The 18,587-nt window shown below is 46.5% G+C and overlaps 1 protein-coding gene across 1 annotated transcript in view; it reads right to left on the reverse strand.

Annotated features, from left to right (window-relative positions):
- Nucleotides 1-2,602: 2,602 nt before the first annotated feature.
- LOC125507533 overlaps nt 2,603-18,587 on the reverse strand; it is a 27,065-nt gene continuing 11,080 nt past the window's right edge. Inside the window, exon 3 of the mRNA XM_048672086.1 lies at nt 2,603-3,190. Coding sequence (XP_048528043.1) covers nt 2,765-3,190 — 426 coding nt within the window. The 3' untranslated portion in view covers nt 2,603-2,764. The remainder of the gene's footprint in view (nt 3,191-18,587) is intronic.

Raw genomic sequence — 18,587 nt, forward strand, 5'->3', positions numbered from 1 at the left:
ACTATCATATTACTTTGCTACTAAATACTTGCTGCAGATATTAAGTTTCCAGGTGTGGTTGAATTGACAACTCAGCTGCTAATACTTGAGAATATTCTTTGGCTCCCCTTGTGCCGAATCAATAAATTTGGGTTGAATACTCTACCCTCGAAAACTGTTGCGATCCCCTATACTTGTGGGTTATCACTCTGTAAGTGGTGGTGGAAAATATATAACATAGAAGGGCTGTGGCAAGAGATTGTCTTGAAAAAATACCAGGGAAATAAAACTCTGGGTAATATTTCTGCTAAACAAGGGGACTCCCAATTTTGGAGGGAACTTCTGAAACATAGAGACCAATTTACTTCTCTGTGTAAATTCATAGTGGGAATGGGGAAAGTGTTAGATTCTGGGAGGATTGGTGGATGGAATCCGCACCTTTAAGTAAAAAAATTCCTAGCTGTACAATATTGTTTTGATAAAAAGAAAACTGTTAAGAAGTCACAAATGAGGGATTGAAAATGTGCATTTTTAGAAGGACCCTGACAGGGAATTCAAGAGAATTGTGGGAGCATATAAAAGAAGCATGTAGCTCGATGATATTGAGTGGAGGACAAGGATAAGGTGAAATGGACACAGACTAAAAAAGGGGTCTATACTATAAAATCCTTTTATAGACACTTGATAGAAAATGGGATCAAATACCCACACCTATACATGTGGAAAATCAAAATGCCACCTAGAGTCAAGGTTTTCATGTGGTTGGCTCTTAGAAATAGTATTCTTACTAAAGATAACCTACCGCGCAGGGGATGAAAAGGAGATGAGAAATGTCCATTTTATGGGCGTGAAGAAAGCATAAACCATCTATTTCTATCCTACTCTGTAGCTAGGTTATTGTGGAATATTTTGAAATGTGTTTTCAATCTAACTGACATTCCACATGATCTTGACCTGGTGATGAGAACCTGGGTCGGGACATTTAGAAAAGAAGAGAGGGGATTAGTCATGATAGGGATTTCTGCTATTTGTTGGACTTTATGGAAATTGAGAAATAGTGTGGTTTTTGATAATAACAGGGTGAATGATCCCTACATACCTGTTAATCTGCTGCTTAAAAATTTACATGATTGGAACATTTTGCAGAAAAACCCCGCAAGAAGTGAGATGATGAAGGCTGGAGTGAAGCAGGTTGGTGATGTAGCTGAAGAAGTATTCATAGCAGCACATGGATGGCGCCTGGAGACTAGAATAATCATGGGGTGACTTTCAAGTCTTTCCTGGACCGTGTTGCTGCAACAGATGCTTAAAGAAGCTTCAAGATCATCCTGCTTCCCTACTTTTCCTTCAATCTTCTGGCTTATTTGTGGGAGGAATACATTTCTATATGATAAGCAAATTATATGTCGCTTTTAGATACCTCTATGTCGTTCTGGAACTTTGTTGTTAAATTCTGGTGCTGGGACTTGCTTTGAGCCCAGGCCTTAGATCTTCCTGGGTCTACTACGTTGGGGCAAAATGAGGGGGGGAGGGGGTGGGAGGGATGGCTCCCCTTCCTTCTCAACAACCAGTGCTCGCCAGGGAGATAGCCATGGTAGCTTTTGATTTTGCTGTAAGACTTGGTGATTTCTTTTAATGGAAATCGGAGAGTGAGCTCTCTTTTATCAAAAAAAATTGAATGGGAGAGCTCCTCGAGAAATTGTTGGCCCGGTCAAAATCGAGTGACCCAATTCTAAATTGAACACATCAATTAATTGTGATGTCTTAAAAATTAGGAAGCATAGTGTATAGTATAAAAGAAATGAATAGAGAGCTTTGAGAAATTGTTGACTCGGTCAAAATCGGGTGAACCAATTCCAATTGGAGACCTCAATTGATTGTGAGGCCTTAGAATTTGGGGAGCTTACTATTGTTGACCCGATCAAAATTGAGTTGAACCAATTCTAAATTGAAGACATCAATTAATTGTGAGGCCTTAGAAATTAAGGAGCATAGTGTGTAGTATAAAAGAATTGAATGGGAAAACTTTAAGAAATTGTTGAGCCAGTCAAAATCGGGTGACCCAATCTTAATTGAAGACCTCAATTGAAGGTGGACTCTTTAAAACTAGGGAGCTTAGTGTTATAGAGGATGGGCGTACACATGGAAATAAGCAAGAATGCATAGTGTCCTAATTTCACCATTACGACATCAGTTCAAATATGATCTGTAAAATTGTACACTGTTACTTTCCTATCTGACTTTACTGACATACAAGTAAAACCAATTGTATTAAGCATCAGTAGAATGAATGAGACAAAAAAAATTGGAGCTAATGTGGATTTTTGTTTTGCTGGAATAGCATGACGATTCAAAACATGAACAGAGTTTCCAAGTGCAAACCAGTACAGTGTGCCATCTTTAGAAGTCACCCGATCCTAACACATTTACAAATGGCTAAAAAATGTCTGACTCTGACCAGGTAAACATGATGGTATAGGCACACGTAGAATCTAACAACTTATAAAGCAACAATAGATGATTAATGTGCAGAGACACACTGCAACGCATCAAAATCGAATTGATTCACCAAGGGGCAATTATCAGAGGCGCACCAGCACAACAAGGGTAATGAAAGCAAAGCTGTAACAAGCAGCTGAATGTTGCTGATCATGAGAACTGTTACATGAATCTTAACAGGGCTCCATCGTAAGCCATATACGCACTAGTGGTTGTCTCAGAAGTCAGAACAATGGAGCTCAAGCAAACAAAAGATGCAACTTTGCAATAAAACCAAGATATGTTCTTACGGGTAGTTGGTGAAATCAAAGACCTGCTCGGGAAGGAAAGGGGTGATAGCGTTTGACGCCATCATCATGGAGTAGAGCAGCAGCTCCATGAGCGTGCCAGCGAGCTTGCTCTTGCTAGGGAGGCGGTAGCGCTCTTCGGTCCTGAGGAACCCCGGCAGGTAGTGGTGGGGCTGGAGACCCTCGACTTTGCCGGCCCAGGCGACGACGCGGAGGTGCAGCCCGACCATGAGGTGGGCGACGCGGCGGCCTCCTCCGGGGACGGGGGCGTCCTGCATCTCGAGCTTGCGCATCTCGTCCTTGATCAGCTGGTGCGATTCCTTGAGGATGTTGAGGCCATGGAGCTTGTCGAGCCGCGGACGCGCCCGGTTCAGCAGCCGACTCGTCTCCTTGTCGCAGATCATCAGCAGCTCGTACAGGGTCATCTGCAGGCATGCAGCATACAGATTACATACGTATTATTTACTCTAGTAGCTGGTGTCCTGTTTGTAACAGCAGCCGCTGGATCGAGCGAGTCGATCGACCCGGCCGGCGGAGGGACCTTCACCGCAACCGCCGCCGGTGCGTCGAGCCGTCGACCGAACCGAAACAAATATATATATTGATCGATCATCCCCCAACCGTTCGACCTTGCATGTAGCACGGGTGGTGCAGGTGGCCCGAGAGCTCGAAGCGTACCTCTGGGATGAACACCTCCCGGTTGCCGAAGCGGTAGAGCTCGCCAGCTTTGTCCTCCTCGCCGCCGGGGACGACCACGCGGTCCTTGTCCTCCTGGCGCCGGCGGTCGGTGACGAGGACCCGGTCCTGCTCCTCGTCGCCGGCGTCCATGTCGTCGCTGCCGGCGGGGACGACGAAGATGACGGCGTCAGCGTCCTTGTAGTCATCGTTGCCTGCGGGGACGATGTGGCCGTCGTAGTCGGAGCCCTTGGCGGCGCGCACGACGAACAACGCCCGGAGCGCGAGCCCGCGACCGCCTCCGTTCGTCGCCTGCAGCTGCAGCTGCACGGCGCCTCCAGTGGCCCTGCGGCCAGCCCGGGAGACGACGAGGAGCGAGGCGGGCGCCCTGAGCGCGGCGGTCGGGAGGCCGACGGTGGCGCGGGGGGTGGAGAGGAGGAGGGCCATGCTTGTTCTCGGCCGGCCGGCGTCGGCGGTTGGTGAAGAGAAGAGAAGAGAAGAGAAGAGCGCAAGGGAAACGGATGGGGGCAAGGCAGGAGGGGGTTGGGGGTTTTTTATGGACGGAGTGGGACGTGAGCCCCGGCGTGCAGCCTCCGCACGGAGGGTTGGGTTTTCCTGCTGCGTCTGGTTTGTTTTTCACTAGACTAGATAGACTAGAGTTTGAATTTCGACTCGAAAATCCTCCCCGATATATTCCATGCGGTCAAGCTGCGTGCTCTCCATCGATCACCGGCCGGATCAAAAGCAAAAGCTTCTTCTGTTGCGCGCGCGAGATGACGTAGATTCAGAGAGAGAGAGAGAGAGAGAGAGAGAGAGAGAGAGAGAGAGAGAGAGAGAGAGAGAGAGCGCGTGGTCGCCAAGCAAAGCAAGCTAGCATGACGTTGCATCTGATTACTATATTGCTTTGGGACGTTTAGTTTGGTTGCATGCAATTACGCATCTACAGTGAACTTCCATCTCAATTAATTGTGCAGTCTGTTGCGGTTACTGCTATTCATGGAAGAATCTCCCCGGCCGGTTAAGTGATTCCTGCTTGCACTCTGCACCTGACCGGAGCAAGATTTGCTTGCACCCTAGTCTAGTGGCTAGTGGTGTACTCCCTTTGTTCTAAAATAGAGTGCGTCCGCATTTTCCCAGGTTTAACTTTGACCATAAATTTAACCAACGAGACCGACTACGACGAGAGCAAAAATTATATAATTGAAAATTTCTTTTCAATAGAAATTCATTGGTATAACTTTTGCTCCTATCGCAGTCGGTCTCATTGGTTAAATTTATGATCAAAATTGAAGCACGGAAATCAAGGATGCACTATATTTTAGAAAGGAGAGAGTATATTTCCCTTCACTCACTCAGCCTTCTTTTTTTTTGCGGGGACACTCAGCCTTCTTTGTCATTGTCCATATGCATATGGCGCGTACGCTACGTCCCAATCAAATCAGGAATAGTACTGTATAATACTTCATCCGTCCGTAAGATGTTTATCTTACATTTCGGGACTAATAGCTAAAGCAGGGCATGGACGATGGATCAATCGGTAGAGGTGCGTGCACGCGCCTGCCTTGCTACATATCAGATGCTGGTCTCCCTCTCGAATTGCCACGCCGATTGAAACCCCATCATGATCGTCGGTCTGCCTCCGCCAATTGGTGGCCACCCATCACATCCACAGCGCGCGCGTCGTCTACAGGAATCAACCATCCCCTATCGGAAAAAAAAATTCTATGGAGATGGGGTGCAAACCCGTGGCTGTGCAGCCCCGCCGCGGATGACCGACACGTGGACAACGCCGCGGTCGGATGCTCGCTTGGATCATGTAGGTTGAGGAGTGAATCGTCGGATGGCAAGGTAGACCCGTGTGCACGAAATTTTCCCCCCCTACAAGGCGCACCTTTCGGTCAAAATCAGAGCAAGACCCAAAACTTAAAGCCACACTTTCCTTGGGGATGCAATCCCTACTAGCGCCCTGGGGTGGCGATCATTGTTCGGCGGACATGTTGTTGTGAGCAAGATGTTGGTGAACGATGATGGTTATGGAGGTGTCGAAGTTGTGGTGCTTAGAAGTTCATCGAGATCATCCTTGAGGGAGTGAGTAAGAAATGGCAAAGTTTTTTTTGATTTTTTTTTGAATTTTTGAAATGGCAAAGTTGTAAGCTATCATCGAGTTGTGCACATGTGTTCTTGTAAAATGCGTGCAAGATCTTGTGTGTTTGAGTTTATGCGGCAGTTGTGTTGTCGATGGACATGGAGTGTCACTCGGTAAGCTATGTCACAGCACAGACAACAAATAGAAGACGTGAAGATTGACGGGTGATGATATGTGTATCGTGTGTCCATGACGTGACGGGTGATGATATGTGTATCGTGTGTCCATGCAACCGGTGAGAAGGTAGCAGGAACTAGCATGACACACACCCGTTAGCTTGCGGCCCTGCATCATGTCAGGCCCTGCATCAGAAAATGTATTTAGTACGCATGCATCATGTCATGTGAAGACATGGTTGGTAGTTTCAGGTCATACACTGAGTCGTTTCTACAAGTTGGCACGGAAAAGAAGCGGCAACGCGATGAAACTGAGGTCGTCCTTGTGGGAGAAGAGAAGCAAGGTTCAGTAAGTCATGTCAACGGTAGAGACTGGCGTGACAAGATGGTAGTTATATATGGGTTCAGTAAACAGAAGTAGTGCTGGACTTTGATTAACAAATCCCGTTGACGTTGTGTGCTAGAAGGTGCCACTTGGGTGATCGAGTATATATTGCTATGCAGTGTCCCAATCAATCGAGAAGAAAAGCCTGCCCGGTGATTTGAAATAGACCTGGATTAGGTACAGAAAATGGATAAAAAAGAGGTAAAATTGATTACAATAGGGGAGAAGAGTAGATAGATGAACTTCGTACCATGACTTCCTATCGAAGTGTTCACTATTTTATTAGGTCCAGTAGAACCACTAGTCCATATATACACAAATTCGAGGCAGGACCGTAGGAGTACATATTTGGCTCACCTACTGTACAAAATAATGAACGACACTTACCTAGCAGTACTGAGGAGACATTTTAACCCAACAACCACTGGATTCACGGGGGTCGTTGTAACGTCCCTATGAATATGATACAAAATACTCCTAGACAATAGAAAACCCGCATAAATGTACATGTTATGTATTTCTCCCACCTTGGTGTGTATGCGGCCGCTTTCTTGAGAACAACACACGATGCTCCGTTCCCATCGGGTTGTCGCATCATTTCACAATCCAACACAATATATTTGCTCATGCTGTAAGAAAATACTTTTTGCCGCCTAACCAAAAGCTATACGCTCGTCATGGGTTAATGTTCATACACTCGGATGAAGTTAGCATCGGTTGGATCTTCTTGTGCGAGGGAAAATGAAACCCATCTTGTACAGAAAAGAATGTACTATTTTGATGATCGATTATTCTTGTGCAGTGTGTATGAACATCCAAAATTCCATATATATATATATATATATATATATATATATATATATATATATATATATATATATATATATATATATATTGTGTGTGTGCGTGTGTGTGTGCATCAATGGAGATTGTTGAGCCTTCGCCAGCTTCTCCTCTGACTGACGAGGCATGGCCTACCATACAATGCCAAGTGTGCGCTCTGCGATCAGGTGATGGAAACCATGCATCACCTCCTTCTTCACCGCCCTTCCTCCAAGACTATCTGGCATGCATGAAATCCTGGCATGGTATGGAGCTCCTACTACTCGACGATTCCTTCCTAAGTTGGTGGGCATCATCCACTTCCAAAGCGCCAACAAACATGAGGAAATGCCTTGCCTCCCTCATGCTTCTCACGACATGGTTTATCTGGAAGCATCGGAATGCCTGCATCTTCGACAATGCCCGACCCTCCACTTCCACCCTGCTACAAACCATCAAAGATGATGCTTGCTCCTGTGCAAAGGCTGGGGCAAAGGGTTTAACAACTGCTGAGGTAGTACCTTAGCGTTGGGGCTGAGCAACCCCTTCTCTCTTATGATCTTGTAGCCTCTCGCCACGGCTCTCTCTCTCTCTCTATGTATATATGCACGTAGCAAGACATTACCTTATAACCCAACTCTCATTATTTCTCTCCTACCTACTGATGGTATGATACGCAATTTGCATATTCACGAAAGAAAAAAAAAGTCTCTTGTCGTTGTCGGTGGCATCAATGGAGATTGTTGAGTCTTCCTCGACTTTTCCTATAACCAACATCTCGCAGATCGTGGTAATTACATTCTTCTACAACCACCTCTCATAACAGGCCTTGCAGTGTACATCTGCAACAAGCGAAGTGTATATAGTTATACTAAGTACACAACCTCCTTCATGTCTGAAAATAGGAGCCCGCCTTTGAATGGTTTCGAAAAGAAGTCGATGTACTTACCGGTTTGTACGATTTCAAGAAAATGATGAACAAGACAACATTAGTTGCATGTAGAGAGATGCCGTTATAGCCGCTCTGGTCCATGCATGCAGATGTCCCGCAACTTACTAAGAAAAATTACAAATGGATAGAACATGCCTGCACATGGACAACTTACTAAGCAAAACTAGATCATCAACTTACTAAGCAAAACTATAACATTAATGCAGAGACACACATGCTGCAACGCATCAAAATCTTCGAAAAAGGGTTTCCCCCGCTTTGTACGTAGTCCAAATGTAACACCCTCGATACGACTATAGCTCCCACGTGTCGAGGCACGACTTAGAGACATAATCGCATTGAAGGCATATGTCGCAAGTAAGGTAATCTTTACACATCTCATGTAATATAATAATAAAGGGGAGATAACATAGTTGGCTTACACTCGCCACGTCAATCAAGGTACATAAATAACATTACATCATCCAAACACTCATGGCCCGACTACGGCATCAAAATAAAAGATAACCCAACATGCGACACGGTCCCGATCACCCCCAACTGGGCACCACTACTGATCGTCAGGAAAGGAAACATAGTAACGTTGAGAGTCCTCATCGAACTCCCACTTGAGCTCGAGTGCGTCACCTGGAGCGGAATCATCAGGCCCTGCATCTGGTGTAATAGTAATCTGCGAGCCACAGGGACTCAGCAATCTCGCACCCTCGCGATCAAGACTATTTAAGCTTATAGGTAAAGCAAGGTAAATATAAGTGGAGCTGCAGCAAGCGACTAGCATATATGGTGGCTATCCTGTTCACAAAAGAGAGCGAGAAGAGGAGGCAAAGCGCGAGCGAAAAACTAGAGAACAACCTGCGCAAGCATTACTCCAACACCGTGTCCACTTCCCGGACTCCGCCGAGAAGAGGCCATCACGGTAACACACTCAGTTGATTCATTTTAATTAAGTTAAGGGTCAAGTTATCTACAACCGAACATTAACAAATTCCCATCTGCCCATAACCGCGGGCACGGCTTTCAAAAGTTCAAAACCCTGCAAGGGAGTCCCAACTTAGCCCATGACAAGCTCTCATGGTCAATGAAGGAATAGACCTCCTCCCGAGACGTTCCGATCAGACTCGGTACCTCGGTTCTTCAAGACACTTCGACAGGTTAAAACAAGACCAGCAACACCGCTCGAATGTGCCGACAAATCCCGATAGGAGCTGCACATATCTTTTTCTCAGGGCACACTCAGATTGTCTAAACTTCCGGTAGGCCAGCCCAGAGTTGCCCCTGGTAGCCACCGGCGGCTGACGAGTTGGACCAACACTCAGAGGAGCACTGGCCCGGGGAGGGGGGGGTTAAATAAGATGACCCTCGGGCTCCGGAAACCCAAGGGAAAAATAGGCTAGGTGGCAAATGGTAAAACCAAGGTTGGGCATTGCTGGAAAAGCTTTAATCAAGGCGAACTATCAAGGGGTTCCCATTATAACCCAACCACGTAAGGAACGCAAAATCTGGAAACATAACACCGATATGACGGAAACTAGGGCGGCAAGAGTGGAACAAAACACTAGGCGAGAGGCCAAGCCTTCCACCCTTTACCAAGTATATAGATGCATTAAGATAATAAGATAATATAATGATATCCCAACAAGTAATAAATGTTCCAACAAGGAACGACCTTCAATCTTCACCTGCAACTAGCAACGCTATAAGAGGGGCTGAGCAAAGCGGTAACATAGCCAATCAACGGTTTGCTAGGACAAGGTGGGTTAGAGGTTTGACATGGCAATTTAGGAGGCTTGAAAGCAAATGGTAGGCATCGTAGCATTGGCATAGCAAAAGAGCGAGCAATCTAGCATAGCAAAGATAGTAGTGATTTCGAGGGTATGATCATCTTGCCTGCAAAGTTGTCAGAGTTGACTGAATCCTTGAAAGCAAACTCAACGTGCTCCTCGTTATCGAACTCGTCTCCCTGCTCTACCCAAACAAGATAAACAAGCAACAAGGACACAATCAACCACGTGCAAGGATCAAACAATAAGATGCAATGATGATATGCTATGCGGGATGCGATGCGGGATGCATATGCAAGATGTGACAGGGAATGCATGAACCTGGCCTCAACTTGGTAATCCAAGTGTGCCACTGGAAAGATGAGATGAAATCGCTTGAAAACGATATAAAGAACGCCGGAATCGGAGTTACGGTTTGGAAATGGCAAGCGATTCAAATATGACATCGGTCTGCCATTTACAGCAAGTAGCCATCTAAATGCAATGAGAGGAACATGCTACAGCACCCAAACATGGCAACAAAATATATGGAAGGGATGCATTCAAGATGCTTAACAAAAGTCTAGCACTGAGCTACGGCCAATTCATCCATTAACAGGTTCAAACAAGCATGGTAAAAATGCATATGGTAAACAGATCTCAGACTTAGTGAAATTAACACTTGTCTGGAATTTCAGATCAGGTAGCACTCTTCGGAGCAACAAAACTACATGCTACAGGATCTGAACAAGGCAAAGTAAAACATGGCATGGAGCTTCTCAAAAAGCTTAACAAAAATCCCTTAGTGACCTTGAGCCAAAAGGGATCAGAAAACACATTAGCAAGCATGTGAACATAGCAAAAGCACAATCAGTTTTCAGACTTAGTGAAAACTGGCACATGCTGAAACATAACTCAAATAGGCATGTTTACGAGCTCGATGCACTCACTACGGTGCAAGCCATGAAAAGCTACGCATACATCTATCAAGAACACACAAAATGCAAGCCAGACATGGCAAGAACAATAGTATAGCATGCACGGATCAACTACAACATCATCGGCAAAATTGCAAACAAGTTAACAATCTGCCCGGATTCACAAAGTAGCAAAAGTAGAGCTCGATTGACTCAAACTAAGGTACTCCAAAATTGCAAACAAAGACATGGATGGATAGAGCACTACAAGATTAATAAAACATCCTTACTGATCATCCTTAAAAGAGGCAAGGATCACTCGGAAACAACATGAACATATGACAACATGAGATAAACAGCTCAAGGACTTGGTGGAAATGCTACGTCCCTGAAATCAGCATTACCAAGTGCCTCACTTGAAAAGCTTGTGCTAGTCACCACACACATCACAAAAATACATGGGTTGCACCTCTAGAAAGATGACAAATCCCTTAACAAAACATATGTAGAGCATCAGGGCATATCATGCACACAATAATCATGGAAAAAATGACAGAAACCTAAATGGAGTAGCAGATCTGACAAATATCTCAAGTAGCCCTCTTCTAACAGCATTTCGGGCATCAAGATGAACTCAAATAAAAATGATGCAATGGAATGAAATGATGTACTCGTTGAGATGAACATTTTGATATGCTATATGCCCAAAACGAAGCTACGGATGCAAAGATATAGCATGACGAACATGAGCACATGGATTAGGGACTTAGGGAAAAAAATGGGGTCAACCCTAATATTTCCAGATCTGGATCGGGGCACGCAATCCGAGGTCGGACGGACTCTCGTCGGAGTCGCAAGGAGAGCTCGCCGGAGAGGAGATCCGGTGACGAGGTACTCGCCGGAGAAGGGATCCGGGAAGGTGCGGCCGGGCGCGGGGCCCGAGGGGCGGCGAGGGGCGCGGGCCCGGGGCGGGGATGGTGGCCGCGGTCGCCGACGAACTGCGGCAGCGGGGCGGCGATGGTGGGGCGGCGGAGCTCGCGGCGGAGGCGGCGGGGCGCGGCGCCGGCTCAGGAGGAGAAGGGCGGCGGGCGGCTGTGCCCCGAGTCGGGCCGGGAGAGCCGGGGACGGGCCCGAGCGGGCCTGGCGGCGCGGGGCGATGATGTGGTCCGGGGGCGCCACGTGGCAGCTCCCGGTTGGCGGCGGCAGAAGCGTCCGGCCAGGACGGACGTGTCCGGCCGGCGCGGAGACGAATTTTTAGGGTTTTGGACGAGGGGGATCCGGAATTTCGGGGAGAGGCCTTTATATAGGCATAGAGGGAGCTAGGAGAGTCCAAATGAGGTGCGGTTTTCGGCCACGCGATCGTGATTGAACGATCTAGATGATGGAGCAGGTTTAGGTGGGTTTTGGGCCAAATTGGAAGGGTGTTGGGCTGCAACACACACGAGGCCTTTTCGGTCCCTCGGTTAACCGTTGGAGTATCAACCGAAATCCAAATGATACAAAACTTGACAGGCGGTCTACCGGTAGTAAACCAAGGCCGCTTGGCAAGTCTCGGTCCAATCCGGAAATGTTTAATCCCCACACACAAAAAAAAAGCTAGAAATGATCACCGGAGGAGAACGGAGCGACGGAATGCAAAACGGACAACGGGAAAAATGCTCGAATGCATGAGATGAACACGTATGCAAATGCAATGCACATGATGACATGATATGAGATGCATGACAACGATAACAACACATGGAGAAAAATACCCGAATCCGAGAAAATAAAATAACTTAACGCCGGAAACGGCAAGAGTTGGAGTACAAATTGGGAAAGTTACATCCGGGGTGTTACAACACTCCACCACTACGAAAGGATCTCGTCCCGAGATCTAGGACTGAAAGAACGCCGGGTACTCAGAACGGAGGTGATCCTCGCGTTCCCAGGTAGCTTCACGGTCGGAATGGTGTGACCACTTGACTTTGAGGAATTTGATCGACTTGTTGTGAGTCTTGCGTTCAGTCTCTTCAAGAATAGCAACTGGGTGCTCACGATAGGAGAGATCTTCTTGGAGCTCAGTGTCCTCGAAGTTGACTGTGCGGTCAGGAGTCTTGAAGCACTTTCAGAGCTGAGAAACATGGAACACATCATGAACATTTGCAAAGTTTGAAGGAAGCTCGAGTTGATAGGCGAGATCGCCTCTCTTGCTCACAATCTTGAAAGGTCCCACGTATCTAGGGCAAGCTTCCCTTTGATACTGAAGCAACGAGTACCTTTCATAGGAGAGACGCGGAGGTAAACATGATCTCCGATCTCGAAAGCCAAATCACGGTGCTTACTATCATAGTAGCTCTTCTGGCGGGATTGGGCTGCTTTGAGGTTATCACGAATGACTTTGCACATTTCTTCTGCCTCTATGATTAAGTCATTTCCGAGAAGCTGACGTTCACCGGTTTTAGACCAGTTGAGAGGGGTACGACACTTCCTGCCATACAGAATTTTAAATGGGGCCTTGCCCGAACTTGCTTGAAAACTGTTGTTATAGGAGAATTCAGCATAAGGAAGACAATCCTCCCACTTCATGCCGAAGGAGATCACACAAGCCCTGAGCATATCTTCAAGAATCTGGTTGACACGCTCGATTTGACCGCTAGTTTGAGGATGGAAAGCTGTGCTGAAGCGGATGTTGGTGCCCATGGCCTTCTGAAAAGAATCCCAAAACTTGGAGGTAAAGATGCTGCCACGGTCTGAAGAGATCACTTGTGGAATACCGTGCAGAGAGACAATCCGAGAGGTATAGAGTTCCGCCAATTGAGCTGCAGTGATCGACTCTTTGATAGGTAGAAAGTGAGCCACTTTAGTGAGTTTGTCGATGACAACGAATATAGCATCATTGCCATGCTTGGACTTTGGAAACCCAGTCACGAAGTCCATTTCAATGTGGTCAAACTTCCATTCTGGAATGGCAAGAGGTTGGAGGAGACCAGCTGGCCTTTGGTGTTCTGCCTTCACTCTTCTGCAGACATCACATTCATTCACGAATTGAGCAATCTCGTGCTTCATTCGAGTCCACCAATAAGCCTGCTTGAGGTCCTGATACATCTTCGTGCTCCCAGGGTGGATGGAGAGGAGAGAATTGTGAGCCTCGTTCATGATCACTTTACGAAGTTCACCTTTGGGCACAACAATACGATCCTCAAAGAAGAGAGTATCCTTGTCATCAAGGCGGTAGCACTTGTACTTGGGTTGACTCTTGGCAATCCCAATCTTCACCTTTTTCACCACAGCATCAAGAAGCTGGGCTTGGCGAATCTAGTCTTCCAAGGTAGGAGAGACTTGAAGGTTGGCGAGGAAACCTTGAGGAACAACTTGCAGATTAAGTTTGCAGAAAGCTTCACAAAGCTCGGGTTGATAAGGCTTAAGAATCAGACTGTTGCAGTAAGCCTTCCTGCTCAAAGCGTCAGCAATCACATTGGCCTTGCCTGGAGTATACTCGATACTCGGATTATACTCTTGAATCATTTCGACTCATCGAGTCTGCCTGAGGTTGAGATTAGGCTGAGTGAAGATGTACTTGAGACTCTTGTGATCAGTGAAAATGTCCACTTTTCTTCCCAACAGGAGATTTCTCCAAGTCAAAAGAGCATGCACAACTGCCGCCAACTCGAGATCATGAGTGGGGTAGTTCTTCTCATTAGGCTTCAACTGGCGAGAGGTATAAGCAACAACTTTCTTCTCTTGCATCAACACTGCGCCAAGACCTTGGAGAGAGGCATCACAAAAGACCTCGTACGGTTTGGATTCATCAGGCGAAGTCAGAACTGGAGCAATGATCAATTTCTCTTTCAAAGTGTTGAAAGCAATGTCACACTCCGGAGACCAAACGTACTTGACGTGCTTCTGGAGAAGATTAGAGAGAGGCTTCGCGATCTTAGAAAAGTTTTCAACGAATCTTCGGCAATAGCTTGCGAGACCGAGGAAGCTACGGAGTTGCTTCACGTTCTGAGGAGGTTCCCAATTCACAATTGCAGACACCTTCTCAGGATTCATGGCAATGCCCTTGGCAGAGATGATATGACCAAGATAAAGAACCTCATCGAGCCAAAATTCACACTTGGAGAACTTGGCGTAGAACTGATGTTCCCTCAGCTTATCAAGAACCAAACGCAAGTGTTTGGCATGATCTTCCTTGTTCTTTGAGAAAAGCAGAATGTCGTCGAGATAGACCAAAACGAAGTCATTGGTGTAGGCGTTGAAGATGAAGTTCATCATGCGAGAGAAAGTCGGAGGAGCGTTGACGAGGCCAAAAGACATGACAGTGTATTCGTATGAACCATAGCTTGTTCTGAAAGCCGTCTTGGGAATATCTTGCTCACGGATTCGAATCTGATGATAACCCATACGGAGATCAAGCTTGGAGAATACTTGGGCACCTTTGAGTTGTTCGAACAACTCGTTGATGTTGGGAAGTGAGTATTTGTTCTTGATGATCTTCTTGTTCAATGGACGGTAATCAACACAAAGTCGGTCCGTTCCATCCTTCTTCTTCACAAAAAGAACACCACAACCCCACGGAGAAGAACTAGGCCGGATGAGACCCATTTTCTCTTGAATATCGAGTTGCTTCTTCAGCTCCTTCAACTCGTCAGGTCCGAGCTTGTAAGGACGCTTGCAAATAGGTTCCGTGCCGAGCTCAAGATCAATAACGAATTCAACTGGCCGGTGCGGAGGCATTCCTGGAAGCTCTTCTGGAAAGACGTCTTGATATTCGCAAATGACTGGAATTTGCGAGATGGCATCGAGTTCACCCTTCTCATTGAGAGAAAATAGACGGATGGTATTATCCCGAGCAGCAAAGACAATTACATCCTCAGATGAATGAGTCAATTGAATCTGCCTGGCTGCACAATCAAGCTGAGCCTTGTGCTTAGAAAGCCAATCCATTCCGAGAATAAGATCAATATCCGAGTTACCAAGGATCATTGGAGAAGCCAGAAACTTGAAATCACCCATCGAGATAGAAATATCCGTAACCTCGTAGTTAGCGAGCAAAAATCTACTCGGAGAGACAACTGCTAATGGCTTATGCATAACTTGCGAAAACCACCCATGCTTAGATGCAAAAGGTCTCGAGATAAAACAATGCGATGCACCAGTGTCAAAGAGAACTTTTGCAGAAACATCGTTAACAGGAAGGTTACCCATGATGACATCTGATGAATCCTCTGCCTGAGCTGCATTCACCATATTAACCTTGGCGTACTTGGGGTTATGCTTGACCACAGCTGTACTTGCCGATCTGACAGGAGGAGGAGGAGGAAGACGTCTTTGTTTGAAACACTTGTTGGCATAGTGACCCTTCTGTTGGCACTTGTTGCACGTGACCTCTGAAAGCAGACGGTGGTACGGAGCACTCGATCTTGGAGCTTGAGACGAACTCTTGTTCTGAAGGCGAGGGTTGGGGGGGTGGGAAGAATCACTGCCACCTTTGCTCTTCTGCTGATACGGCTGACGGAACGGAGGAGGAGGAAGCCAATACTTCTGCTGCTTGGTCACTTGAGTAGAGGAAGAAGGAGTAGCATCTCTGACTCGCTTCTTGGAAGCATCACACCTCAGCTGAGCAGCTTCTTGCTTTAGTGCCATGTTGTAGAACTCATCGTACCTCAAGGGCTCAAAGACAACAAGAGCTAGCTGGATTTCTTCTCTGAGACCACCTCTGAACTGGTATATCATGCTCTTCTCATCAGGGACGTCCTACTTGGCAAAGCGGGCGAGCTTCTGAAACAACTTGTTGTAGTCATAGACAGACAAAGAGCCTTGCTTCAGATTACGGAATTCCTTACGCTTGCTTTCAACCATGCTCTGAGGGATATGGTGAGCTCTGAAATCTTGACGGAATTCATCCCAAGTGATAACACGTCCACCTCTGGAGTCCTTGTACTGCTGGAACCATTCTGTAGCTTGATCTTTGAGTTGGAAGGAAGCGAACTTGACAAAGTCCTCAGGCCTGACGTTACTGCACTCGAAATGCTTGCACAGATCCACAAGCCAATCGTCAGCATCGGTTGCCTCAACACAATTGCTGAAAGTCTTTGGCCCATTAGCAAGGAACTGGTTGAGTGTAGCAAAATGATTCTGATTGTTGCCTTGATTCCCTTGGTTGCCTTGATTGCGTTCTTGGAGAATTTGCATTATCAACTGTGTGTTTGCATTGGTTGCGGCCATCACAGCTTGCCATGCCTCCGGAGGAGGTGGAGGTGGTGGCGGATCAGGATTCGGAGTCGTGCGCGTTGGAGGAGCCATCCTGAAGAGGTTGACATCCATTAGCACATTGATAGACAAATATTGAAGCTGAAACCAACGGAATGAAAATTGCAACATATAGTCTTCACATCCGAACAAAATGAACGAATGCATTCCTCTTGAAATGGTCACATATCCATAAATTGAGAAGCCACGTAGAATTAAGGTAGAGAAATAAATCAACAAGGTACGGATCAAGAACGAATAATCGGTAAGAAATCCCAATCTCAAACCAATATCCGTGGAAGAAGAACTAGAGCTACGAGAATTCCCACCTATGAAACTCCCGAACCTTTCCGGTTATGCAATCAGGTGTTGGGGATACAGGGGAAGCATAATATCTCACCCAAATCTAGCAAATCCTACATCTAGCTGTATCCATCCTTCAACACATAACCGAGAAAAACTTCGGAAACCATCTACCTCAACCTTCGAAAAGCATCCATTATACAAGTTATGGCGATACTCCCGAACTCCCGCCCCAGTACTAGGTGGCGTCGAGGTTATCTCACCAACGAACTGCATAAAAGAGATTTTCGATGTCGGCGTACTAAACTCAGATATTCCAGAACTGCAACGATAAAATTATGACGACAACACCTCAGAGCTCAACTCCCCGGGACACTTCCACTAAACCCCTGACAGGAGGCACCAAGACAATGTTCTCATCATAAAACCATCGGAACGATTCCAAGATACCCGCGTGATCCTAAAAAAATTAGTGAAATTTGAGAAGTGAAAAGTCAAAACTCTACGTCAGGATGCCTTACCAGAGCGATGAGGAGACTGGAAGTAAAAAGAATTCCTAAACTCTCCGATATATAATTCCTAAATGACTCAAAACATTTTTTCTAGACACAACTCGGCCGCTAAAAACGATCAAGCAATGGGGCTCCTAAGGTCGGGGAAGGCTCTGATACCAACTTGTAACACCCTCGATGCGACTATAGCTCCCACGTGTTGAGGCACGACTTAGAGACATAATCGCATTGAAGGCATATGTCGCAAGTAAGGTAATCTTTACACATCCCATGTAATATAATAATAAAGGGGAGATAACATAGTTGGCTTACACTCGCCACGTCAATCAAGGTACATAAATAACATTACATCATCCAAACACTCATGGCCCGACTACGGCGCCAAAATGAAAGATAACCCAACATGCGACACGGTCCCGATCACCCCCAACTGGGCACCACTACTGATCGTCAGGAAAGGAAACATAGTAACGTTGAGAGTCCTCGTCGAACTCCCACTTGACCTCGAGCGCGTCACCTGGAGCGGAATCATCAGGCCCTGCATCTGGTGTAATAGTAATATGTGAGCCACAGGGACTCAGCAATCTCGCACCCTCGCAATCAAGACTATTTAAGCTTATAGGTAAAGCAAGGTAAATATAAGTGGAGCTGCAGCAAGCGACTAGCATATATGGTGGCTATCCTGTTCGCAAAAGAGAGCGAGAAGAGGAGGCAAAGCGCGAGCGAGAAACTAGAGAACAACCTGCGCAAGCATTACTCCAACACCGTGTCCACTTCCCGGACTCCGCCGAGAAGAGGCCATCACGGTAACACACTCAGTTGATTCATTTTAATTAAGTTAAGGGTCAAGTTATCTACAACCGGACATTAACAAATTCCCATCTGCCCATAATCGCGGGCACGGCTTTTGAAAGTTCAAAACCTTGCAGGGGAGTCCCAACTTAGCCCATGACAAGCTCTCACGGTCAACGAAGGAATAGACCTCCTCCCGAGACGTTCC

The sequence above is a fragment of the Triticum urartu genome, chromosome 5 (genome assembly GCF_003073215.2).
Source record: "Triticum urartu cultivar G1812 chromosome 5, Tu2.1, whole genome shotgun sequence".
Taxonomy (NCBI): domain Eukaryota; kingdom Viridiplantae; phylum Streptophyta; class Magnoliopsida; order Poales; family Poaceae; genus Triticum; species Triticum urartu.